General features: G+C 43.2%; 1 protein-coding gene across 12 annotated transcripts in view; it reads left to right on the top strand.

The window, feature by feature from the left end:
* The window catches only part of LOC118513378 (mucin-5AC), a 182,285-nt gene that overhangs the window by 66,266 nt on the left and 88,127 nt on the right, over positions 1-27,892 (top strand). For 10 of the 12 annotated variants that reach the window (XM_036059036.1, XM_036059028.1, XM_036059035.1 and 7 more), the window contains one exon: positions 462-614. In XM_036059036.1, the coding sequence (XP_035914929.1) occupies positions 574-614 (41 nt within the window). In that variant the 5' untranslated portion in view covers positions 462-573. The remainder of the gene's footprint in view (positions 1-461; positions 615-27,892) is intronic. The other 2 variants (XM_036059037.1, XM_036059038.1) reach the window with 1 other exon arrangement.

Raw genomic sequence — 27,892 nt, 5'->3', positions numbered from 1 at the left:
TGATAAGGGCAAGTCGATGCGAACTGTGCTCACTGGTTGAGCACATTGATTGACAAATTCGTTAGCGTGTTTTTCCGAATCTAATTCCCTACTGTGGTGCTGTGGGATATGGAAGCCAAATGTTGCTTATTTTACATGTCACTGTAGGTGGTGTAGATTAAACTTGCAAGAGTTAGTTTTCTAAAGTAATTTGGAGACAACATATTGTCATGTGAGATTGGTGTACCTTTTCCAAATATTTTATGAAATTAAATCACGTTATCAATATTTGTTACCTAAACAACAACCTTGGATTAACAATAAATCATTAGACAAGTATAACATTAACACGCATCTCTACGACAGGGAAGTACAACTACAACTAATCCACGTTATACTATATTTCTTTATGAAAATACTTGTTACAATTTCTGTCATCAATTTTTAACTAAAATATTTTCATATTATTATCTCATTCTCAGGACAGCTTTCTTCGGTCATTTACACCACTACCCGTTAGGTCTACAAAAGTCGTCCAGTGATACTGTTTGCGACGGATTTTCTTGCCCCCAACAGAACTGGCTGGTGTTAGCGATGGCGAAGGCAGAATCGATACATAATGGACTAAAAACAGAGTAAGTACTTTCTAATGCTTATTGACAAATAATTTAGTAAGATCACCTTTACTAGCTAATCATTTTAAATTCTTTTCTGAGCATTATAAACATGTTGAAGTAAATCAGTAATTTTTAATGAAATATCACCACAACACGTGCAATACATCTTTACATTTTCTTGATAACCCATCCAAACGTGTGTCGACGTCAGGACACTAATGCTCTCGTCTCAATAACACTTTCCTGAGCACTTTACTTCAACTCACCATCGTCCAGTGGATCGCCCACAGTTAAAGTTTGCCATGTATTCCCCTTTTGCGCCAGGCTAAACTGAATCAATTTATCATCCCGTGTCTATACCGGTGTCCTTTATCTACCTCGTGTTCGGTTTCGAGGGGTTTGAAGATGCATTTCACACGGTCAACCAAACACTCAACCAACACGAAAGGGATGCACCGAATGGTGCTGCTACCAGTACAACAATCATTTTTGGGTCCATTTTTTGGCCGAATGGTACTATTGTAGATCCCTGTGCAGAGCAGCTTCCAGATGGACACATACATTTCTCTAATGGGATGATGCAGTTTTGTTGTGGGACATTTTGGCCTGCTCCGTTATTGTTATCCTGATGTGTTGCAGGAACGTGAGAAAAACTGCCGAAAAGCTCCGCTCTTTCTCGCTCTCGCTCTCGAAGAAAAACTTTCACCCGAATGCAATGACACTCCCATTAAAGTTAGACATCAATTTACCGTTCGATTGCACGGAAAGCTATCATCGAGAAGTTCGATGTCCGTTTTGGCGAAATGGAGCCCCATATTCGTCCATACTACTCCTTGCTGTGCTTCACTAAGACCCGAAGAACTGAAGTCGTCTGATCCCAGCAGAACCCTTTTGGAAAATCTGTTCCACCCAGCATTTGTGGAGCAGCTTCGTGTGAGAAAGAAATTAGCCGACGTTATCATTAGGGAGTTTGGCTGTTGTGGGGCTAGCGTAAACGGCATGATACGTCCAGCAGACTGGGCGCACGGCTGGAATTACTATGTTTTGCCACTTTTGGCAATTTTCTCGCCACCGTCTGGTTGCAATTGCATCTGCCATTGTACCGTAACGATAAAGTGAAACGATATTGCGCCAACCATGCTTTTAGCCCGACACAAAACCCAAAAAAAAGAGAACCTGAAGCTTTCCCAACGGGGACATCCCAACACGTAAGCACGTAGCATAATCAATAAGTCTGAATTTTGATTTTACCAGACGCTAAGATGGGGGGTTGTTTTTTTCTTTGCGTTTGTAAGTTTCACAATTTCACTTATAACATTCTCAACCCCTCCCAATAAAACCGTCTACCCGGAGAGCAACTTCAAACAGCAACAAAAAATAACCACCCACAAAGAACCCATTAAAAGGACGAACCCGTTCGGGTGCCGTCCCTGTCGCTGACCGGTTGGTTGCATGGTCTTTACCCTCACAAAAACGGATAACCACTAAAGGACAGCCGCATTCGGCACATGATCGGTTTTATAATTGATGGTTTTTGTTACAGCGCATGAATTTGATATCCTTTCTTTTTGCTAACCAAGGACAAAACGGTGCAAGCACTACAACCGTTGATCTCGCTCGTGACCGTACACGTGCTAAAGGGTCTGTATGTGTCAGTTTGGAGGGTGTTGTCTGACTTTTTTTTTCTTTATGGTTGACGTTGAGGGTGAGTTGCTCCTATCGTTAAGCGGCATGTGCTATGGGATATCTGTCTCTAATGACTGTTGTCACGGTGCCTAATCGGAGTCGATTGGTGTGCGTAGATATTTAACGAAGTATTCGTTACGATTCCTTGGCATGGTGGGAGAAAAAAATTATACCTAATTTATAATAAAATTTCAATAAACGTTTCTATTTTATAGTGCTCATTACGATTCTCTGACAGACAAATTCTCAAAAAAAAAATTGTAAAGAGACAATAAGTTACATATCATGGAAATCTTTCGAAAATGCTCGAAAGTCCTCAAAAAACACTACAATATAAAAATTGAGTGATAGCTTACAATCTTTAATGCCGATTTCTCGATCTAGAGAGTTTTTGTCAATCACTCCAGAATGGTAATTAGAAATTATACCTTAGGAATCTTTTTTGTTCCTTTCATGTATTTTACATCGACCAAGACTGCTTACAGAGCCTCGTATTATATGCCACTACCATCAACATTAAACCGCAAATTCAAATTTTATTTAGATATTATTGTTTTCAATTTGCAAATCCAAAAAGGATAATTCATACTAACCAAGGGATTTTTTTCTTGCCTTTTATTCTATCCATCCATTCCTGTCAGACACACATTTTTACCCCCCCAGTACCCTTGATCGGTAAGGGCAACAAATAGTAAAATCATAAATCAGCAAAACCCCACTCGAAGTGGTTGCCGCCACCGCTGTGTCAGACGCCAACGAGTCGCCCCTTTGATCATTGCGCTAAAACGAATGCCGAAAACCACCCAACCTCTCCAAATCATTCACACACTGTTCAACGCAATGCTGCAATCAGCTTCTCATAACGCGCACAGTGGAAATGTAGCATGTTACACAGTTACACTTCCCATGCGGAAAGTACGCTAGGTCGGGTGGGTGAAAAATGCGTCCCGGGGAACATGGGGAACAGAAAAAGTTCCCTCCAACAGCAGCGACTACGGGAGACAATTTCATTGGCACGATTTGTCGCCGCGCGTAATATACGCGCATGTACGAGAGTGCGTACTTCAATGTGCAAAATGTCATAACGGCACAAGGGTTGTACAAGCTCGTAAGGATGAGTTTTGGAGAGGGGGGGGGGTCTCGAGTTCGGTATAGGGTGTCCCGTACTCCTCAGCATTTTTTACTTTCGCTAGATGGTGGTGGTGTCATTGCAGATTGTATGTTGCGTTTGCAGTTGCTAAGGATTTGCCAGATGCTTAACAGCTCTCGAGCACGCGGCCGTTCCGATTTTTGTTTTCTTCCGGTAGCAACTGGATCTGATGGAGGGATGTGTGGGCAAAATTTTGATTATTTCGTTTGTGCCACACTGCGTGTAACCGCTGCTGCGCTAGAAAAATTGGTCTACAGAGACGGCCAATCATGCCGAATTTGTGGTGTACTTATTACGCTGATTTCGAGTATTGTTATTTTTTTATTGCGTGTTCTCATGTAAAACATGTTTATTTCAACTTTATTTATTTTAAACCTACCCTTTATGTTTCAGAAACTCAATCTGAAACGAATCCTTTCGCTCAAAAACATTGGCATTACACTAAAATAAACATACAACCGTACACTACAGGGTGTTCAAGCTAAATTCGATGATTTCGGGACATCATGAAGGTTGCGCGACGGAGGTTTTAAGAAAGTTTTGAGTATGAAGGGCTCCCAGCAGACGATCGGATTGCGTTTGACCGACGCATATATTAAGTCGTTTTTTGCGGGAAAAGTCCTCTAAACTATTCAGGCGTTTGTCCCTTGGATTATTTTGTTCATTCAACAAGATTCCAATAGAACATCCAGCAGCATCAAAGTGAAATTAGTCACTAAAATAATATCTGTTTTGTGGCATTCCCTAGAAAGACAGTGGCGAGGGCTTGTTCCAAGTTCCAGTGCCAGATCGAGGCCTTTATTGATGCAGCGGGTATCTGTAAAAAAATCCAAAAAATTATAGCCAAACACTTTAGGAACTGTCAAATTTAGCTTGAACACCCTATATGAATGGTTTACATTGAGAGTGATTTCTGCCTGAACCCACGTTCCCAGACCGTTCCCTTCGATTGCACATTTTCAATTTCAACACTTCTACAGCCGTTGCCCTATCAGGCGGCCTCTAGATTTTGGCCGGCGACGACGACGACGACTACTGCATCAATATTCATTATTATGTGTGTGAATTTCATTCAGGCTTACAGCTTTACCCTACGGGCTCCATTTACTCCCGCCAGTGTTTTCCTCACGAACCAAAAGCGGGGGGGCGTTTTCCGCACGGCTTCCCGAGCCCTGCGATAAGAGTACGACCGCATACCGGAGTGGACTGCGTCTCTTCGGACCGGAAGCACTGATAAAGAATGCAAATTGATTTACTCACACATTCGCACACGACTTACGGCCAGACAAAAAGGGATACATACATCAGCCGGCCAACAGTTTCCTGCAATTTCCTGTACCCCGACCAAGACACGACTACGCTCCGGCGGTGTATCAGGCGTTTCCGACACGGAGAAAAGGTGCCAAATCTGTCTGCGGTTGCGCTTGGTGCGAAGGAACGCCCGACGTGTGGTGCGTCGTCCGGCAGACGGTGAGGGTTTTGTGTATTTGAATGCAGATGAACCACATCCGAAAACATGCTGAAGCATATCATTTTCCATCCATCAAAAAAACAAAAGGGGAGCAACCGAAGAATGAAAGGTTGCTCTTGATGCAAAAGAGGGCTCCCCAGTTGTTGGGGCGTGTGAGATACGCAAATTCGTATGCGTGTGTCCTTCGGAGCAAAACTCATACCATAAAGGGTCACTTGATCATTTATCCCTACAAAGGCGCAGGCGATGGATTTTGGTCAAGGATCTAAATGTTGGTCTGCGTGTGTGTGTGCGTGTGGTTCTTTTGTTATCATTTTTCCTCCCTTTATCTGCTTTAAATTCCTCCTTTTGGGGAGGTTTTTTAGAATACTGTATCCTCCTCATATATCCTTCTCCAATTTCTACGCAACTCCAATCGTAACGCGACCGAAGCTGGGAAGCTTGGATGGAAATTTGTTTTTCACTCCACTCCAACCACCACGTTCGGTCGAGTACGTGCACGTGGAAAATGGGATGCAGCGAGGTATACAGACGAACGGGCGAACCGAACCCAACTTTGCTGGTGCTCATTTCCGGTTTCGAACCAGGGTTTGCCACCCGCCACCCGGAAAAACAAAAGCACGCGCGCACGGCAGGAAAGGAAAAATCCCCACAGAGAAACCATCACAAAAGTTTGTTTAGCATTTTCTCGCTTTTCCTTTTTTATTTTGTGTTTTAACGTTACGGTTTGATTTTGTTTTCCTGCCATGCCGCGGCTGGGCGGCGGCGGAGGCGAGTTTGTTTTTTGTGGTCCTTTAGCTTGGCCTACCGCCCGCCTGTGCAAAGTGAACCGTGTCGATCGCTCTTCAAACAATATGAAATGATTTACGGCGGACGGAAGCTGCCGCCACCGGCCTGTTCTTCGGAAGTGAAGGAGAAAAAAGCATAAAAGTTGCTGTTTTTAAACAGATTCAATAAAAAAGGCGCACGGTTTGGAGAGGGAGGATGCGGTTAAACGGAAAGGATGATTTTTTGGCCGATCCTTAGACTAATCTAAGTTATGTTTGATGGGTTGGAGAATAACCGGGAACCATACGGATGGAAAACGGCTTTCCACAACGGCTAAACGCATAGAATGGTACTCTTTAGAAAAAGGGGAAATTCTCAAGCGGACATTGGCTTTCAGGCTTTCCGTATTACATCCATTGAAACGTTTTATGGTGTTGCATCAGGCCATCAAATATGCAGGCAGCTATGCACTAAATATGAGAAGAGCACTTGTAGAATGTTCTCTCACATGCGTAAATGGATTCTATTCAATCGCTTTACGCCGTGATGTCAAGTGCATAAAAGTTCTATTAGATGGTTTCGTCCATCAAACACGGAATGGTTAAATTCAACATCATAACCATGGTGTTTACATGATGATTTTCATATCTGGTCTGAGAGTAAATGTTCATTACAGTTCGATATTCTTCTATTTTTAAAGCGTGATCATTTATAATTTTAATTATCTCATCTTGACAATCATGGAGCAAAGGGTATAACTGATATCTCTCTCCAGGTTGTAGTAAAATCAACCAAAAAAGTAAAAATAATGTTCCAAATCTCGACATTGAAGGAACATAAAAGAAGTGGTTCTGATAAATTACCCAATTGCCGGAGGCTCTGACAGTGATAGAGCATCAGTTGACGGTGATGATGTCGAGGTTGGAGATTAATCCGGCTACCTTCGTACGACCGTAACTTCGGATAACACCCTAAGCAGTGATAGTCGTGGGCTTTTTCTTCAGAGGAATCGTGTCTATGATATACTCTATGAACATCAGAGATCCAGAAGCCTCGAATAATACAAGAATTTTAAGATCACACACATACTGATACGATTGGTCCTCTAGTTCCTCTAGGTACGAGTCTTGGACTACGGCTACGGCTATCCTAGACCACATAGAATCTAATCAGTCAACGATCAGAAGCGCAGGCCCGAATTTCCCGAAGGATTGCTCACATTTTTCTTCCTTTTCTTTGACGCTGTAGCCTCGTAAGGTCTCGGCCTACTGTTTCTGGCTTCCTGTGACTTGATTTTACCCGAGTGAAGACCGGAGCCGCTATCGCCTCCGTCACCGAACAATCACCAGAACTCCAATAATATCACACTGATATGTCCGTTGGCCCTTTAGTTTCTTCGGGCACGGGTCTTGGAATATGCTGACAGAGCGGTCGCTGTTTGGCAGTGCAGATATCCTAACGGTGGCTAAAGCCGAAAGAAGGCGATGAATAGGGCACGTAACAAGGATACCTGATTCCTGCCCCAGCTGAAAGATACTCGTCAGTAACCCATTTTGTACATGGCGAAGAAGAGCACAGTAAGCTCGTTGGTTGGATAGGCGTGAGTCGAACCAGTGGAAGATCTCAACCGGTCCTGGACTGAGTTTCCTGGAAAAGGATTTGCGACCTGGTCATGTCCTAACGACATACTCAACAGAGAGCAGGCCATCAAGAAAAGAATCCAGATTCCAATACCGAAGATTCCAAAGCTTAATTGGATCAAAAACGAACAGTCGATTGACCTTAGATTTACCGATTCAGAATTTACTATGTATGTCTCCAGATTTGATTTAAATTATTATAAAAAAACTACTAAACTTTGTTCCACATCTTTAATGTTGCATTCAACTTTGTTTCAAAATCCTTTTTTTGGCTATCATTTCTACACACACCAACAAATACCAGAGCCTGACCCTCGGTCAATGTAGCACAAAACAGCAGCATAAGCAATTTTATCAACTCGCCCACAAAGCAGCACGCAATTTTCAAAGCTACCACATTCCTGGTACACCCTGCTTCCAAAACATCGCACCCACTATGCGAAATAATTAGGTTCTACTGCATACCACCCACCAGGGGTACGCTTGCCCGGTCAACGCAGTCCAACGTCCCAAGCAGGGCGCACGCGGGAAAGAATAAATTCAATTTGTCACCTGCCGAATCGCACACCCGTGTAGCGTGTTCGCATTGAGTTAGCTTTTCCTTTTTTTCCTGCAAGCATTTTTACGTCACGGCGCCAGATAGAAAATATTTCCAACCACCAACCACCAAGTGCCCCCAAAAACAAACAGGTTCGCTTTAGAGCTGCCGACCGTCGTTCCGACACCGCAAAAACGGGTCCCGAAACGCTATCAGTTAATTAATCAGCTTAAAAATGCTGTTCGCACCCCTTTACCCTAATTGAAAGCCGTAAAATGTTTAAAACCTTGGTGTGCTTTTTAGCCCCAAAGAGAGTAGCTTACATTTTTACACAAAAATCCAAGTTGCCTTATCGCACGGATCCGTCTCAAAGGGTGAGCGAGCTTCAGCGAAGCTTACTACTCGTGAAAGTTACAGAACTGTTTGTGCGTCTGCTTCAAAAGAGTTCCCAAAGAGCAAAATTAAATTCAGCTAAAACCGCATATGAACTCATCCACTCGTTCAAAACGATCGTGATAGAAATGGAAATTCCCCAAAAAATCTCACAAACTGTTCACACTTACTAGTTCTGTTTGTTTATTGTTCTTTGCACTTGCCATCATGCAGTTCCATTAAATCGTGAGCAAGCAACTGTTCCTGACTCTTAACCTCACGACACCCCCCGGTGCTTCACCTTTGTCAGCTGAGGTCCTTGATACTTTTTTAAACCCCGGAGAGGACTTTGTTTGAGGACGTAAAAGTTTTCCCGACCATCATCCGTCCATGCTCTCCCAGAGTTTTTGAGGTCCCACTTTTGGCAATACCTCTGTCGCGGAGCAGCATTTGCATAAATTCCTTGCATTAATGACCAGCTCAGCTCAGCGCCCGGGTCGCGCACTAACGGGCGGTCGGTAAGGCTACTTTAGCATTAACTCACTCCCCCGTGATGAAGGAAAATCCCAGCAGAACGTGTCGTATTATTTCAAAGTCGAATGAATTAAATTATTTTTCCGACCTCGGGCGGACCGGAGGTCGATGGTCGTGAGAAACTTCCGTACCACCAGTACCGTGCGAAGAAGCGAGAGAGAAAGAGTGACTTTCGGTGCAAAAAACCGGAAACAAAGCAACCGAAAAAAAAACGGCTTGCAATAAAAATCTCACCCAAAAACTTTGGTGCGTCCCGGCGGTATCGTTTGGGTGGTCCATCATTCGGCACATGCGGATTCCCCGTAACGCCGCCGACCTCTAAATGTAGTGGGCACGTTTGGGTCGAATCAGCAGGATACTCCGATCCAACCCCGGCGTCTGGCTCATTATCGTACCGGTTGCGTGTTTTGGATGGAGCTTTTGCGATAATCCTACCCATTCGTTGCTTCCTTCAAGGATACACTTTACACATTCAAACGGTCTCACCCACACACACATTCAGCTATGCAGCCGCATAATGTGAGCTAGCGCGCTGGAGCTCGTTGCTGCTGCACCAACCAGACGAGACTTTTGTGCCCGGCAAAACTTTTCCGTGGCTGCTACCGGGTTGGATGGCCGAAAAAGTGTCTGCATAATTTCATACCAAATGACTACGGTCGAGCGAAAAACGTTTCGTCACGTGCCGAGGGTTTTGTGTGTGTGACAGACATAGAGACGAGACAGGACGAGACAAGGTGGCCTTAAGAATGAACACAGCGCCGAAACACTAAGACGAACTGTGGTTTTTACGTTTCAAATTCGACACACGTTTGCAACTATCCCGGAAGAGAGCGAAAGGAAACTTCGTTTTAATGTTTCTGTGCATAGACGGTGGTACAGCAGGACGAGGGCAGAATTGTCGACCATAAGCGCCGTTTTTTGTTGTACTTCAACAGTTCTTTCCATTTTTCAAAACCGTGTGAATCACTAGCGTAATGATTGCCACCATCATCATCATCAGCATCATCATTATCATGTGACCATGAAAAACGAAGCCACATATTACCGGCAGTTAGTGTTGTGAGTGTGTGTGTATGTGTGTTTATCCCCCATCGAGTGGTTGTACGTACTAGCTACTGCACCTGGGTGGAAAACAATGCGGAAACATTTATTTGCTCTCCACGTCAAGTACATTTTATCTCACGAATGTCCTTAGTGGCAATACAATTTCTCCTCGCCAGAGAGGGAAAATCCTGAGCAAGAGATATCCTTTAAATGGAGGGAGCAATTCTAGTGGATGCAGTGATAAGGAGCATCCGAGTGAGAACTCTCTCGTTCTCTCTCTCCTGGAGAACGCTAGAAGCGAACTTATGAATGAAGCTTCGATCAATCTCGTTCTTCTTCTTCGGGTCGGGACACACTCCCGCACACCCGAGCAGTGCCTTTTTCACGGTTCACGTACACCCGTGAACTCTCTGGGGCTCGCGTTCGGTAGCAGAGGATATTCACCCGGAGCGTTGTTTTCCTTCCTTTTTGCGAGTGTGTGGATGCGTTAGTCTTGGTGAAGACTCACTACTTCAACCTGCGTTGTTCCATTATCTGCCTCCCGTTCTCGACACAAAGAATGTTCCACGCGCACTACACAACACTTGACTGTCGATCTATAAACATTTCCCTTCGTACGGGCGTACGGACGGTATGAAGGAAAAGAATTTTCTTCCTCCCTCCCCACACGCCTCAGTCAACGGTGAAGCAGGAGCATGCGCAACGATTTGTGACAACACAGGTCACCGCAGCAGGAGCTGCTGGAGCCGTTTGCCTTCCGATGCTTCCCTATCGCTTCCAGCCCAAGAATCCCAAGCAGTGCGTAATGTGTGCTGTTGAGATAGAGCCTTTGCATTTCCTGGCGGTACCGGTGCCGGCAAGCGAAACCCCATTTTCAATGACCATAACAATAAACTACAGACTACAAGCAACATGCTGTGAAAAAATATTACGTATGCTGGTAAGACGATAACATCCGGTTGGCGCTGCCTGTATCGCCCGGAATGCTTTCTTACGCCGGGTGTGCTAGGATGAGAACGCTGTACGTCTCAGTACGAAGAATTTCCATTCGGGTAATTTCACTCGAATGTTATGACTTTCGAGCAAATACCGTACCACTTGTGGGTACAGCATCTCCAGAAAACGGAATATCATTATATTTAAGATAATGATCACCTTTACTGTCTCCGGTTCGCAAACGGGACACGGGTTTCGGTCGATCATGTTATCGTGCTTTATTGGGGGTTTGATTTAAGTGTCAGGACATCGCAGGCAAATCGCAGCCATTAGTAGGATAATTGTGATTCGATTTTAGATATGTGCTCCGGAATTAATACATTTCGTGACTTAAAGGTAGCTTCAAATTTTCCTCCCTGCAACAGTGAACGTGATGTGATCCTTTTTGTTTTATCCCCATTTTTTGTTGTGCCGTCTAACGTTTTACGTGAATGCTTGATACCACCCATCGTTACGCTAGCGTACAAAACTTTACTCGCAGCTAGCTGTTCACTGACTCGTTTGCGTGTTTGATTTATTGCATCGCGATGGGGATGACAGATATTTCAGACAGATAAATCCTTTTCGCACGCTTCCTATCCTATCATTTCCATTCGAGTGAGCTTTCATTGAAATTGTATCGTTGGGCCCTGGAGGGGTAAGTGACTATGGCTTTTTACACCCGTTATCATCACTTTTTATGCTTGGGTCGATTTAAACTAATTAAAGGTGAACAGGGCCGGTGGCTGGCTGAAGCAAGAATATTCTATAAGTTATTGACAGGTGAGGGATTGCTTTATTACTAAATAATCATTCTGGCTACTGAACTTTTATTATTTTATAAATGTTAAGGCCAACATGAACTTAGTGTAAGTTTGAGTAAATTTAAGTTAGTAGAAAATATAAAGTTTTTTGAAAAAAAGTAGAATTTTACATAAAGGACAAATTCAGAGTAAAAAAAAGTTAATTCACTTCAAATTCGAAATTAAATACGGATAAAGTGACAGAGAAGAAAGACTAAGTTTATGCAACATTTTAAGATCTTAAGGATCTTCAAGGATTCGCTTATCGAGACCGGGTTTTAATCGATTGAGAATTAACATGTAATATGCATGTAGCAATAAGGCCAGATGAATGAATGAATGAATGAATGATGAATAATTAAAAATGCATGTGGCATCCAGGAAAACTGTTTTACAAAATAAATTGAAGTCATTAAAAGCATTTGATTGAGCAATTATGTTAAAATTTGATAATCTTGTAAAAGAAAACTAAAATTCATTTAGCTCTTTTCACATCGCTGTCTGGAATATGTTATGTTCGGGTAGGTGCTTTCGTGTAATTCATAGTGTTTCGCTTATCGTAACGGTTTGTTTAGGTCCTTCAGGGTTCGAGGTAAAATTCAGTCACAGAATAGTGCCAAGGAAGAAGAAGAAAATAGGTTGTTTTGGTGGAAGACATTTCCTTCTCTCATTGTTGGAATGCACATTATCTCGGGAGGACTCGGAAGAAGTGGCAGACGGTTGAACACGGGGTTGATTAGTTTAAAAAACATAAATCCTAGAATTAACAGTTTGCTATGCAAATAACATGACACTTTGAGGTGAGATACTATACGAAATTTTGCGAGAACGTCAATAACTGGTCTTCTTTTTTGCTAGGAGCTATTTTGCTTTCTTACTGATTTAGGATGTTTGTTCGCGCCTGATATGTAGGCAATCCACATGCCATTTCCGAAGGCGGTCACAACCGGATGAATTTAGGTTTAGAAGGATGAACATAAATAGAGAAAACACTCACAAAAGAACCATCAAGCAGTGCACAAGTTTCTTCCAACACCTCATGAGAAAGTATTCTTAGATCATTCCACCACTCCACAATGTGATTTTACTATTTCGTTACTGATAAGCCTCATTTCATCTGTGCTAATCTTTCCTTCCTTTTTACACTACAAACCAATTACATTCCGGATATTTAGGCACACCACATCAAGATATTGCCATCCACCATCCGACTCAATCAAACGTGATAACTCAATATAATTGATGAAACAATCAACTCACTTCATCAAACGACCCACGGCCAAATGTTATCGTCTGCCAATCGCTCCACACAACAAACAGCAATAAACTAACACCTTTTCGCTTGGCTACCCCCAAAAACATGTCAACGTACAGAAAAGATCCGATTACGCACCAAAAAAAAAGAGAGAGAGAGATATAATATCCTATTCTCCACAAGAATCCCTACAGCTCCACAGGGCAGGTTAAGTTCCGGGATGCATTTTACCATGTCTTACAAATGTCAAATAAATAACAATCCAGGATTCCCTTACGATATTGACACCCGGAAGCGCTGATTCGCACCGGTGGAGGCAACGATCAGAGGCAGGGCCAGAAGCAAGCGGAGAAAAACAAATTCAACTTAGAGCTCCATTGGCTATGGGGATGGTTGGTCTGCGAGAGAATGTTGCGGAATATAGGGGACTTCTATTCTGTTCTGTATTTTCTTCTTGCGTAAGCTGCTTCCAGTAGCAATAGGAAACTATCCACCAACAAAACCAACCCACCACACAGAACGGTGCCCTCGTACCATTGTCGCTTGTCAACCGTGGTTCGATGAAAATGGAAACCCAATAAACAAACAAGCTTTGCGAATGGGTGACTTTGTAAGCGATTCGACACTCAAAGCCTGACCAAAGTCAGTAAGGGAATACGAATCCCCTCGGGGTCGGTTCAGATCGAGAAACAGCTCGGCGAAGGATACAGCCTCGATCAAACGATGCCAGACGAAGCTGGAGCTGGAGAATACCAGGGGCTCGGTTTTGCTAAAGACTTTCATTTCTTGTGGCTCCACGGTTCGGGAACGCTCCGTATGCGGAAATATAACACTCACAGAGCAATTGGAGCAAAAGGTCGAAGAATGTCGAACACATCAACCAAACCGAGTGTGTTTTGTCTGAAATCAGTCACCGTAAAACACGTTGGTTTTGGTACGGCCAGATGCACTCGACCTTCTTCTACTCACGGGAAATGAAACTGGTGCAATATTGTGCAACAAATCAAATAATCGTTTTCACGATACTTCTCCAAAGACGCTCAGGCGTTGCTGGTATTTTAGCTCGTTTACTGCCGTTTTTCCACTCGATCGGATTCACGTCAACAGACAAGCGCTTCTTCGATGGGTTTTAAAGCTCACCGGTTTTAAAACGGATTTTATTCCCATTCCCATCTGCTTCAAGACAATGACAAGCTGGGTGAATGAAAAATCGTTCTCGGAGGAACATTTGGAAAACTTTCCAGCACGTTTTCTCCCCTGCGCCCACTACCCCCGATCGACACTGTTTGGAATTTGCTTAACATTATCTTATCATTCTGGCAAGTAGACAATTCCTGTGCTAATTAACTTCTGCTTAGTGCGCCCAACACACCCGCACTGCTCCGTTCGAGATTTATCCGAGTACGAGAAATGATGTCTTGAGGGAACGTTTTTTTCCTTTTCATTGCTCACACACCTCCAACTGGTACTGTTGTTTCACGTTATCGTTTCCTGTACACGATCGCATTATTTTAATTACGTTTGTACTACACACACGCGGGCTTCCAACCTGCCGGATAAACTGAACTTTACAGCAGTGTGCTGCTCTGGTGCCGTAACAGTTGCTCACTTAACCTACAATTAACGCTATCTGTACGCTCCGGGTTGTCTCCCGGCACCGTCCGGGAAACACTTGTGCGAATTCATAAAGTTCTGATATTTAATTATTCCCCGCAGAAGTATCTACCGTCGCTTTCTGCACCAAGAAAAACATCATACCTCAAGCACCATACGAATGAGCTTTCCGAAAGCTTGTAATGTAGCACGGAAACGTTCACTCACACGCTAAGTGTTACAAGCCGCTTCCGTTATCCTGTTCGCTCTGTGGCTGTGGGTAATCGGCTCAGCAAATCGTTGGCAAAAACAGAATCGCTTACTGATGGTAGGCTCTCGTAACCGGCTTAGCGTCATAGCGGATGAATCGTTCATTAAGAGAACAGTGTCATTAGTAACGCCTTTCATTATTAAAAAAATGAACAAACTACGTTTGGATCTTTCAGTAGCGGTTTTCTCATTTATCATATTCGTTTGGTTCTGGACCTCACGTCACATCTAATAATTCCTGTTGTTTGTGATTACCTGAATGAGGCATCCTCTCTTAAAATCAGTTATTTTAGGTTTATTTCTATAAAGATTCATATTCATAATGGATTTAAGATCATTCTTAACCTGTCTTCAGCGAAAATGAAACCAAGAGATTAATATTCCCAATCCAAAACTTCAAACTCTTTGACGTTTGAAATACAGGGTGTATTTGACAACTCCCTGGAAGAAAAACAAAAGGGGGCAAGTTAATAATATAACACTTTTTTATAGAAAGGGTAATCATGCTCTAATAATGGGGCAGTCCGGTGGCCGAGACGTCACCGGCGCCGATCCACACACGGCTGGACCGGGGCTCAAATGCCATCCGGACCGCCTCAAGCCAGAAATGGTAGGCCGAGACCTCTCGAGGTTGTAGTGCCACCGAAGGAGAAGAATCATACTCTTTAATCGAATCATTGGAAATAGCCATTCTCTGAATCGATAACGGCCTCGATTAGCACAAGCAATCGGAACAAGGCTTAGCTACTGTTTTGTTGTGACTATTACTAAAACTATTATGTTTGTAACTAATTCCTCTTTGGTGTTGCTGGATGTTCTATTGAAGTCCCTCGTCATGAGCAAAATAGTCAAAGGACTTCTGAGGACCTAAAAAAATTGATAGGGATTCGTCGGTCGAACGCAATACGATCGTCTACTTAGAGTTCTTCCTCACATCCCCGTCGCAGTTTTCACTCTCACTTCGGTTTGCCTTCACGTAGTTGAAGAAACACTTTGCAACATTCATGATGTCCCGATTGGGTTGCATGTCGCGAATTATCATCAAACATGTGGTTTGTTTCCACAATTCGATTGGGTTCCAGTTGTTTGATTCGCTCGACTTTCGTTGTCGGCTTAAGCAGACTTTTGCCAAATCAACTAAGAATTATAAAAAAAAACCAACAGTAAAATTTAATTTGTACACCCTGTATATCCAACAGAAAACCCTTCATCAAGTCCCTGTTATCCGCCACACACACACAACAGCGTACCCTATCGAAGCTGTAAAAATGGTGTCATTGTTAAATTTACATAAAACATGATGAAATTAAATTTTTACACTCCTTGCCAGCCAGGATTAAACAAAACAAAACTCTTGTCATCTTCCTCCACGTTCCTATGGCGCTGAACGCGTAAGGTAACGCGTTTAAGGAAAAGTTCCAGAAAAGAGCACACTTGCCAAGCCCGTTTCGTTCCATATTTGCCTACCCGCATCCCTAAGCAGGATCATAAATGAAGAGTAAGAAAGTTTTCTCGCCCTTTTCCCAAACCACAAAACGCTGGCAGGTGGTAGCAGGTGGGTACCACTCGGTGGAAAATACTCACGCGCCTGGAGAGAGGCTCTGGCTGGCAGTCCAAGTCTTCACGTAAGGTAACGGGGGTTGGAAAGTTTCCCGTCCCGAAAGGTGCCCAGTCTCGCTTGGGCACCGGATGTGACGGCTCAAGTATTAATTTATGTTCGTCCGCGATGGCACTTCAGCTTCGGGGCGGGGGGCGTTTGCTTGAAATTCTTGGCAGAAGTTGATATAAAGTGAAGTTTTCATCGCCGTTACATACTGCTGGTTCGTATATTGCGGATGCATACAGTGCTTAATTATATCGTTGCGTGCGACACGCGACTGGATGACTTATTTTACGGGAAGAATTTGTGTTTTTGCGTTAAATAAGTTATTTGAAAATAAGATATGGGAATAAGTTGCAAATAGTAATTCATTACTGATAATTTATCACAATTTCGTATTCCATTGTTTTTGGCAAAAAAATGCATTTCGCACTGAATTTTTATCTCCAGATGATTGAGCTCTTCCATCAGGTTCGTGACATTTAATAATGACACGATATTTCTTTGCCGTTCTCCATCCATCAAAGTTCCATTGGTCCATTGGAAATAGTTCATCCACGTTTTTTAACCTTCTATTTTGCCTTTTATCATTTGCATCACCATCGAGCCGGGTTCGTGCTTTGTTACAGTCCTTCAGGATGAAAGGACCACCATTTGTAAGAGACAAACATTTCACACTCGAAAACACTCCAAGTCAATCAGACGTCGCTGATAATTTTTTCCCAATTTTCCTTTGTGCGCTAGTGCTTCTTCCGCAAGTACAGACTGTCCGAAGACGCCCGTTTTGGGCCGGAACCTGTCTTTGGAGCTGTGTCTTCCAATCCAATCGTCCAAAACCAAAATGGGCAAACCCCGCGGGCAGTTTTCCAAGAGCGTTCGATTCCTTTGGTGTTCCTGGCGATCGCCGTTTCCGGCTCATCGCCCATCCCAGGACGTACATTTATCATAATTCCAATTCGCTGCAAGTGCCCTTGAACAAAAGGACCTTTCGCCGGGCGGAACTTTCGTCCGAGTGGACGAACGTTGGCCATACTTTCCTAATGCGAGAGGTTCAGACAAAGAAATAATCAGAAATCATTCGCTCACTGTCCGCCTGGCAGTGGTGTCCTACTAGTGATGTGAGTAAGACTTGCAGCAGAAGAAGTTTCTGCCTGGCAGGCAGGTGACAGCTATCGGTATCGGAAGACGGTACCGAGGAGCTCGTTCGTGCAAACTTTTTGGGCAGAAAGCATAATTGAAATATTCTCCTCAACTTGCAGAAGGAAACGGTTCTGTTTGTTATCAACGCTTGAGCAGGCACTATGGATGGCTCAGAATTGCTTGTTCGACAGTGGCGTGTCTGTTGTTCTATTTCCGGGATGGATAAAAACTTCAGCTTCAATCTCACCTTATCCAGTGAAAGACGCGAATCACATCGCTTCACCAGTGATCGTTCTACTGGCGAAAAGGTTGGGTTGCTTAAGAGTGAGCATCTTCATCGTAGTAAGTAGCTTTTGCTGCAAACGCTCTCTGAGTTGATCGAAAATTAAGAAGATGGCATAACTTGCCTATTGTTCTAAGAGAGTGAGCTTGTCTGCTCGTCTTCTCCTACCTCTAGAGTCTCAGTCCGCTTATCCGAGAAGAACGTTTTCCCGAATGAAATGTGATAGCCAAACATAACCCCCTACAGCCCGAATATATTCATCGTAAGAATAAAGACAATTAATTTTGCCCTTACCACTCACTCACACACATGTTGTATCGTTTGTTGTTCTTTATCAAGTATGCGGTTGGGTGACGCGATCTCTGTCCACTTGAGTGGCAATGTAGTGGACGTAATCGTTAAACCGTTTATCGTTGTACATAAATCGATGATAGCGCACGGCAAAAACCGTCACAAAACTTCCGGTTAGGATTAAACCATGAAGGAAAGAGCAATAACGTAACGAAGATATTGCAATTTGGAAGCACACACAAACACACTTGGCCCGAGTGCGGCGCTCTCGTCAAATGACATTAGTGACATTTGGGGTAAAATAAATATGATCCTGGTAAGGCCAACAGCAGTACGAGATCAATTGGATGTCATAAAGGAAGTTTTTTTTTTGTTGGTTCTTGGTCGCGTACTATTCCCACCACAACGTCCTGCCCTCGCAGTCAACGTGGCAGTATTGGAGTTTCATTTTCTTTACGAGCAGTCACTTATGTTTTATAGCAGAACTCGGACAATTTATGTTTTTCGCATCGAGGGCTTATGAATATGTGTTGCTGTTCGAAGGGGATTTTTTACACGTCGTATTTTGTACAAGCTTAACCACAATTCTTCGCGTTTCTTTATTATCATGAATGAATAGTAATAATAGTTAAATAAAATGGTGCTACTTATCTTCTTGCAATGCGTAACGACTTTTTCGAAAAAAAGGTAAGAGTTGTCTCTAGGCTAAAATACGTAAAATAATCCTAATTCTATCACACAATTTGTGGTGTTCTATGTGATCTAGAGCGTACAAATAAATCATTTTTTTAGCCTCATTCTACGCAATTGATCATAATTCGTAGAAACAACTGAGAACAGCCGTAGAGACAAGACTTTAAATGCGTGTTAATAAATCAATTAAATGGGGTGGTCTGATCCTATCAATTTCAGGCCAAGATGCCAAGATGAACAACCTTCAGAAGCTGTATATCTAGAGAACCTTCAGAACCTGCTCATTATTCATACATCAGCTGCATTACTTCCTCTCTGAGATACAGCAATCGCTATCGTGGCCTTGTTATACTAGTTGCCGATTAAAAGAGCATTGTATAAACAGGCTTTGTGTATTTGGCAGCCAAAACCCCCTGGCCTGTATGTTTTATAAGTGTAATCCATGTGAGAAGAAAATTAAGAAAAACTAAAATAATGTCACAGGATTGACACAGGGTTGAGGCATTTGAATAACATTACAAATTCTACATTAACATTTATTCTTCAAACGTTAATTAATATAATTTTATGGCTCAGGGGTGGTCTGATGACAGAGGCGACAGAGACGTCCTGTAGTGACGATAGACTATTCCGCTACTTGATCAAATACTTCAATTACTTGAACAATTCTAAAGCCATAAATCTGGCTCAACAAGCCAGAAATCATACGTCGTTAGGCCAAGTAGAAGAAGAACAATTTCTTGGAATACTTACAACGATACAAATATCGCTGAAATGATTAATCGAATGCATTTAATGAACTTATTGAATGCAAACTCAAAAAAACTTATATCAAACTCCTGATCGAATGTCCATAGTCTCAGTGCTCCTGGTTCCGATAGTGTAGATTTTAAGATAATACAAACAAAACGTTTACTAGTATTAAATTGTATTCTTTATTCTATACTAACATATCTTTTCTCTTCTTTCTTTTTAGGTAAGTTTAAACTCCAAATCACTGTTGTCATTACGTCAAGCAAGAGGTACTTTAAACTATTATTAGCTATGGAATTGGAGCTTAGCTATGGGTTAATTCTGTTTTGAATTCTGTTCGAACTATCTTCGCATACCTAGGAATGACTATCCAACTAAACTAATTATGTTTCGTAATCCTATGATATCAGGCTATCACCTGGCTCCAATTTAATAGGACGAAAGAAGATGAATAAAAATCAAAAACAAAAATAATGTTAAGCTGTTCAAAGAAAAATTGCTATTCACATGAAAGAGTAGCAGATACAATTTTCTAGTCTCCAAGTATGCCGAAATTGGACTTACATCTGGTGTTGTGCCTCGCAATCCATAAGCACGTCCAAGGCTTGATAACCTATTGGAATATGCTAAACAACCCTTTTGTCTCGAACTTAAAAAAATCCTTACTTCTTTAGGCCAGTTGGGATGAGATGTGTCTCACGCCCTTCAAAGTATGCGATCGAGCGTCAAAACACATTATTCTTACTATGCAACTGTGGCTAATTTAAGTCACAGATTTCCAACCATTAAACAAATCTTGCTTGCTTACGGTGTTACTGAAAAGTAAAGTAAAAGAAAAAAATGTAGGATATTTACTTCTGCCTTACACTACCACTCGTAATTGTTCACCTGCTTCATTATTTCCTTCCAGAGTAAACAATTTGCATCTTCCCCAAAGCGTCAGACAACTTCGCTCCGGCGGAAGAAATTCAAATGAAGCCCCTTAATTAATGCCTCTGCATCCTGTCAAACTGTTGTCATCGTATCGTGTCCCTGCTACCATCGCTGAAGGAATGCACTCTTGACAGCAATGTCTAGCGTCACTTGACTTAATCAGTTTCTGCACCATCTCGAGATGGAGCCCGCAGTCAAACGGGGTAAGGGAGTGGGTTTGCTTCTACCACTCCCACCGACCGAGTGACGGGGGTTCCGAATCGAAGGTGTTACTGGACTAGTAATGGAAATTTAAATTTTTAATATTCATCAACTACGAGCGGAAAAGGCAAAAGGGGGCTGACCTCTGGGGTGCGATTATGATGGTGATGATGAAGTGGGTGTAGCCGATTGCGGTGCAATACCGATTTACCCCCACTAGAAGCAACCGTTCGATTGGAAATAAATCAGAGCTTCCCTGACAGGCTTATGTCAATGCTCGTTTGACCGGGTAGGATAGCGCTTGTTGCCAGGCACAAACTGCTGGTGGAGAGCTTTACATTTCAACCCGATGATATCATCGAACGTACAGTCGGAAGCACACAATACACATCGGTGGTGTATACTCGATTAAAGGTGTGGTATTTGCATCGATGCAAATCAGCAGGAGTTGTCGCTCAAACGGCACGCCGCCAGGCGTAAGTGATATTGCGTTTTAGTTCCAGTCGGTAGAGTGGAAGGGGGAATATCGCAGTGAAAGGATTCATTTAAACCCTCGTTTACCAGCTCAACTTTCAACTTCAAAACCGAGGCAGAGGATAATAAAACACCAATTTGTGAGACGTGTGATTTCTATACAATACACCACAATGCTTTCTTCAAGCGCCAAGCACAACTGCTCTTTGACACTGATGATGTGCTTCGATGCATGGCTTCAAGTGGCTATCAAATTACAAAATTGCCCAGTGCGATTGTTATTGCATGCAGCAGGATCGAAGAAGTCCCACAACTCTTTTGTACACTAAAGCACGATGGGAATTGATTTTGCTTTGAAAGGGCTCAATAATTGAAGCAGAATTGTTTAAAATAATCCACTTTGAACTGTCTAGCTCACTTGAGGCATAAAGAGTCATGGGGGCGATTCTTGGGAAGAGTCCATCGAACGAAAACGCAAAATTGACCACAATTTTGTCCACACCGCAACAATGCTAGCTGAATGTGCTTCTTCGCTAGACCATTCATGCCAGACGTACGTGTGACCCTGACCTTGCGAGATGGACCACCCTCCCACAATGTCAGCATCAATCAATCGCTCACCACAATGTGCTCTGCTCGCATCAAGCGCATCATCAAATGCATTCAACTGCACTGAAGCATCACCGTAGCAGCACGTGACAGTGCTCCCACATTGTATGTGTGTTTGCAGCTCTATTCTTCAAAAGAAAACAAACCAAGCTACCCAATGCCAGAATGATAGGGTTGATTTTCTTCGTAATAAAAATTGATTCCCGTACTGCGTACTTTGCTGCCTAGAGATTGTTTGACAGTACGCTGTACATCCCGAGGGAATGTATTCGCAATCCCATCTCCATCGGTGAACCATTTCAAAAACCCATTAATTTAATCCCCATTCCTTGCCGAAGCTGGTAGCGAATTTCCGCAACCCCAAAAACGCACGCTAATTGGCGTAAATAATGGAGTCAAGCCGTGCCGAGGAGGCTTCCGGCATGCTCCGAGGGGCACAACCTCGTTCGGCTATGGGGTTTGTCCGTAAGTAATGGTTTTCCAACCGTGACCGGTGGAAAATTGTCTGCTAATCGTTACGCCGACCGGTGGTAGGACGGTGTCGGAGGATGGTGTCGGAGGATGGAGGCGGCTCTATAAATCCTTTTACTTTTGAAAGGTGCGATTCGATATGAACAGCTCACCGAAACAGAACTTGCTCGTGGAACCGATTGGAGGCCAATCAAAATTCTTGACCTGTCTGTTTCTATTTGGAGCACACTTCTGATTAATCGCTTTCTATTACATATAAAACAAGCTGTTCCTCTTCGCCCATAAACCTTGTCGCTTCTGATTAAACTTTCAAACCAACCACTTTGTTTGTTTTAATTAATACTTTAATTAAGCCTTTCGATAGTAATTTGTTCCTTATTAAACGAATACAAACTGGAAAGACCTTTATTGGTACAGTTTTCCACCTGAATGCTGTTACGGAATGCTGCTACCCTAAATTACTCTTCAATCGACACCGAACTCCTTCACCAAGTTCACCACGTTCAGCTTTTATTGTCTTTCGATTGCGATTCCATAAACTATTTGCAAATTAATTGATGCGTAAAATCTCTGCACACGTACACAGCAAGCACTCAATAAACACGAACCCTATGTACTTGTTTTGCTTTCAAAAACAGATTACCCTCCAGTTCGATCCTTATGCATCCATGGGGAGGTAGCAAAGGAATAAAAACTCGCTCCCAACCAACCCCGGTAGTAACGTGGAAATGTATGTTTTACTAAAACAACCAGCCGATCTGAAAATTAACCCTCACTTGATCTGTTTGTATTTGTGCGTGTGTTTTAAAAACCACCCTTCCCACCGCAATTACCGCTCTATTCAAAGCATCGGGGAAAACGCTCGAAAATAGCTACCAAAAACAGGCAAAAAACGTACACATCACCATCGTATCCGCGTACAAGTGAATCCTGGTGAATGAATATTTATGTTTTAATTAAACCACACCAAAACGGTACAACGATGCTTGCGTATCGCGTAAAAAAGGGGTTCGAACATGGGGCAGAATAGCAACAATGCCAGCGAGGCCAGCGAGGACACACAAGAGTGGCAGGAGTAGCAAAAGAGCATCGATACTGTTGTTAAAATGCCTTCTTGATGTCCTGCTCCTCCGGTGACCCGGGAAAATCTCCAGCTATTTTTTCCATTTAAAACATTTGCCCCTTCGCAAGCGTGGCCGGAGGGATCGTAAATTATCCAACTCGATTTCCGGCCTGCAGAATGATGCATGATGTCGTGGAAAGTATTTGCGAATAACAAAAAAAAACAAGGATTCTGACCATTTATAGGATGGGGATGTTCCACGGTGGGGCCACTGCTACTTTGCATTCGAAATAAAACGCCAGTTAACGTTCAATTTGTTCAGACAAGAGAATGCGAGAGAATGCGCGAGTGTGGGAAACGCTTTTTATTTATATGCCGCCATGTACGAATGTCAATGTTAATGGTTCTGGGAAAGGCCTAACGCCACCAGTAATGGTTTAGGGTAGTCTGGTGGCGTGTATGAAAATTCGCATGCTGTTCGTGCACTGTGTAATGGAGATAAAATTGTCCAGATTCATGACCGAACGGCGGCCCGGCATTAAAGTGAATGGAATGATAGTAATAATGGTGGATGGCAATGTACTGCTGCAAACCTTAAGCTGTACGCGCCACGCTAGGAGGCAACTTAAATACATATTCGCCGCTAGTAATCCTCCCCGAGAAACGTTTCGCCGTGTCTACCCATTTCCTACGCACCAGTACTTTGTCATCCTGAAGGATAATTTACATGCCGCTTTCTCTCTCTCTCTCTCTCTCTCTCTCTCTCTCTCTCTCTCTCTTTGCGTAGCATGTGAGCATGTTGTTCCGAGCTCCGAGCTTCTCGTTTTTAGCTCCATAAACCGCAAGCCATAATTCCTTGCCCAAAACCCGCACCAGACCAGAAGAAAGCCGAACCGATGATGATGTTCTTCTGGTGCTAGTTTTCGGGAGTAACTCCCTCTCAAGAGTGGGAATGGACAGGAGACATAGTGCTTTAGAGCCTACACACTCCACACTGATGCTGCTGTTGTACGTTCGGCAGTATCGCCCAATACCAGAGGGTTTGCAAGCGAGCAGCGCTGAAACCGACCATAATCTGGGTAGCAGCAAAAACATTCATTAAACATGTCAGACGGCTGCTTATGCCGTAAACCACACGACTTCATCCCTTTGGTGCGTCATCCCTGCACACCCTGGATCCGATCCGAAGTACAGAGGAATCTTCAAGTTTCGAACCATTTTGGCTTGTGTAGCATCAGGCTCCCGGACCAAAGAAAAAAGAAGGATAACGCTTCTGGGAAGATCTTTTAAAGCCACTAAATGTTTCTATAGGTAAATCCATCCTTTCCAAACCAGAACCCTCCCTCCTTTTCTCACCCTTCTTGGGGAGGAGGTACCATCTTCATCCCTTTTTTTCCTGCATATAAAATGCAAATTATCATCAGCACCTTCAGCTGGTTGGGCGTTCTCCGAATCGAATTATACATCCGTTTCACACCCAAGCGCTTGGTTCGCCAAGAAGGAAAAATAATGCACTGCCCACTACGGCTTCAAAGCGATGATCGTTGGTCGAGAACAGAGAACACACACACCCGGAACAAAATGAGAATTAATTATTATAGACAAAACTTTTCAACACTCGGACTGTGTCCGGCCCCTTAAGTTGTGCTGGCAAGGGTTCTGTCTTCCCTGGGATCGTTATTGATGACTTTATAGGATGATTTTTGGACCGGTGCAGGTAATTTGCCCAGCCAGCAGCGCTAAGAAGACAAGACAAGGGCCACTGTATTAATTAGAAAAGTTTCGCCCAAACTAGCTTCAACCCTTGGAGCGTTGACGTAAGAGTTCTTCGGAGTTCGGAGTATTTCTTGTGGGACTGTGGGTGAAAAGATGAGATCAATGGTATGGTACGGTACGCTCCCAGACAGCGCACAGCTTGACCGCAGAAGGCGTTGTCCGTCTGACCACTAATAAATGTTCTTTATCCATCCCTAGCTAAATCACGGACTCGGGATCAGAATTTTTGGGAAGTATATCTTGCCTGCATTCTGAATAGTTTTCCTCTATCAAGTTGGTAATGGGTAGCTGGGAGCATGAGGATCATAAACGCTGGTTTAGATAAAATCTTCCAGCTAGACAATCATTTACCGGATCTACAATCATGCATTCATGGTCAATTTATGTGGGGTTTCTTTGATATGTGTAAAGGTATTGTAATTTCTGCTAGGATTTCTGCTCTGTTGATACGATTAAGTGATTTATCGACTTTGAATTGATAGAAAATCAGGATTCCGTTTGCCTGCAGTAACGGCGATTTGAATATCGCAACTAACGGCTTGAAATGGAAAATAAACACGACATTCGTTTTACGGAGCACGCAAAACACAATGATTTCTTTTCAACAAATTTCCACCGCACCAGAGCCACCGTGCCTCTTGGCACCACTTTTCACGAGAGCCACCAAATGAAAGGTATTTCTTTATTTTTCTCGCCTCGAAATAAGCCGCAATTTTATCTCGGACATGAGCGCACTGCACGAAGAAAACAGTCTCGGTGGTACGTGTTTCGAATTTTCCCATCCGCCGGTGGTCGCCCGAAAGGTTCGCTCACATTCATCAGTGTGTTTATACCCACGGGTAAATATCGTCATTCGGTTTTCGGGGATCTTTCCTAATCTCGGCACAGGGGCAGGCACACAGCGAAGCTCGTACCGGCACGCTCACACCCTGTTCGCAACAATTTACTGTAATCTTTTTTGTGAAAAGCGGATCCACCGAACCTTCCGACGCGCTTTTCTTCGCATTTATTTCATTCTTCGGGTCATTGCCAAAATATCGATTGTCCTCAAGCGTCGGTAGGTGCACCATCTCCGAAGCTCTTCCGGGTCCTGGTTTGGATTGGGCCGATCCGAAAATCCGGAAGTCGTTAAAAGCGAAAGTACTGCCGTATGTAATTCCGCCAATAAATTTATGGCCTCGTACAAACCTCGACCCAAACCCACGAACCGCAACCAACAAAAATTACACCCGGCGTCCTGATTCCGGGTTTGCTGCCGACTGCTAGAGGTCCCGGTTGTCGTGTGGTCACGCGCACCACCAGGAAAAGAGGGAAGCGAAAATGTTGGAAAATCTGTGACCACATGCGTTATACTTTTGCCCACCTCTTCTTGAATGTACGGTTCATTTTTGTTGGTGCTGGCCGGCGTCAGGCGTTGTTTTTCTTTTGCGGGTTTCCTTCTTCCGCGACCGACAACAGCACCGAACTCGATTTACGACGCTCTGAGATCTGGTCTGGCGGTGGCGATTTTTTCCGTCGCCGGAATTTTAATTCGATTTGCTACCGTCCGGCCACTTTCCATTGTTGCTTGTTGTTTGTTGTGATACACATTAAGCGCATAGCTACAATAACAACGTTCGATTGGCAGAACATCCCTCCATTGCTCTGCCATCGCTACTGCTCCGTCTACTGCAGTTAGAAGAAAGCGGATTTTCCCTCTTTCTTATCTGCTTGGTGTGATTGGTTATTGATTTTTTTTGGGAAGGTCTCTGTATCGTCTTTCAAACACAACTTCAACTGTTGTGTCCGCTTTCCGTTTGGAGCCACAGTTGGTCAGACTTATCAATCCCCCGGTAGAGATAGAGTGGTTTAAATCTAAATTGAAAGTCTACATCCCCTGCTGTGTACCAGATTAATGAAACAGCCAAAGGGAGGACAGTGTGTGAAAAATTGAACGAAAAGCTTCTCGAAATGAGTACCGTTTCGTTACTTTATCAATCAATTTAACACTGGAGAGCTGTGCGTTTAGCTCCTCATACACTGATTTATCGATCCCAGCGAAGCTTTAAGAGCTGTTACACATGGTGCGCTATCTCCCTGCCCCATGGTGACAATCGAAGGTCGCTCGGCTATAAAGGATGTGTGAAGAAGGTACACCCAACGCCCTCCGCAACAAGGTTTGGCTAAAAATATATGCTGACTTACTGTTTCCTTCCTTCACGGGGAAGTCGCGTAAGCGTCTATTTAGAGGTAGGCAGCCATTTTACGCCACGCTAAAGCGAAAGGCTAGTAGCTTCAACCGACGTGGCTTCTCGGTAAAATAAACAGATTAAGCGTACTGAGCTTATGCTCCACAATAGATTGGCATTAGTGTTCTGTCCTTTGTGATTATGTCGTGCTATTTTAAGACGAAAGCTTATGCTGTAAAGGTGAAATGGGGACATCGAAAGCTTTCTAGGGATGTTCAGTAATGGAATAAATTGATTTTTGCCAGTACTGTCGCTACATGTTTTGTTGAAGATTTTCAGCACGAAGAAGCTTTACACATTATTGACCTTCTTTAATTATCTTGCAAAATAAAGTTTTGATAAAGAAAAACTAATTTCTCCTAGAATTTGTTACAAATAGTATCAGTAGGTTTATATAACAACAATTATCAGTTGTTGACCTTGGCTTATAGCAAAAGTTGTAGAAAACACTTATGATCTAGCGGTTTTGTCTGCCAATTCCATATCCCTAACCTTCTGGAGGCTGTATTAATGCCATGATTTCATCGCAGTGCCATCGCATCATTCCCCCTCTGTCCATGTTGACGACGTTAAAAAACTTTAAGAGCCAAGGCTCTCTTGTTACATGCCCATGGTATAGTCAGTTCACCGAAGCCTGACGAGTCTAATTCGATATACGTGAGATCATCATACAGCTCGGGAA

This window comes from Anopheles stephensi, chromosome 3, assembly GCF_013141755.1.
Source record: "Anopheles stephensi strain Indian chromosome 3, UCI_ANSTEP_V1.0, whole genome shotgun sequence".
Classification (NCBI taxonomy): domain Eukaryota; kingdom Metazoa; phylum Arthropoda; class Insecta; order Diptera; family Culicidae; genus Anopheles; species Anopheles stephensi.
The sequence above is the reverse complement of the archived record's forward strand: the minus strand, read 5'-3'. Positions and strand labels throughout refer to the sequence as shown.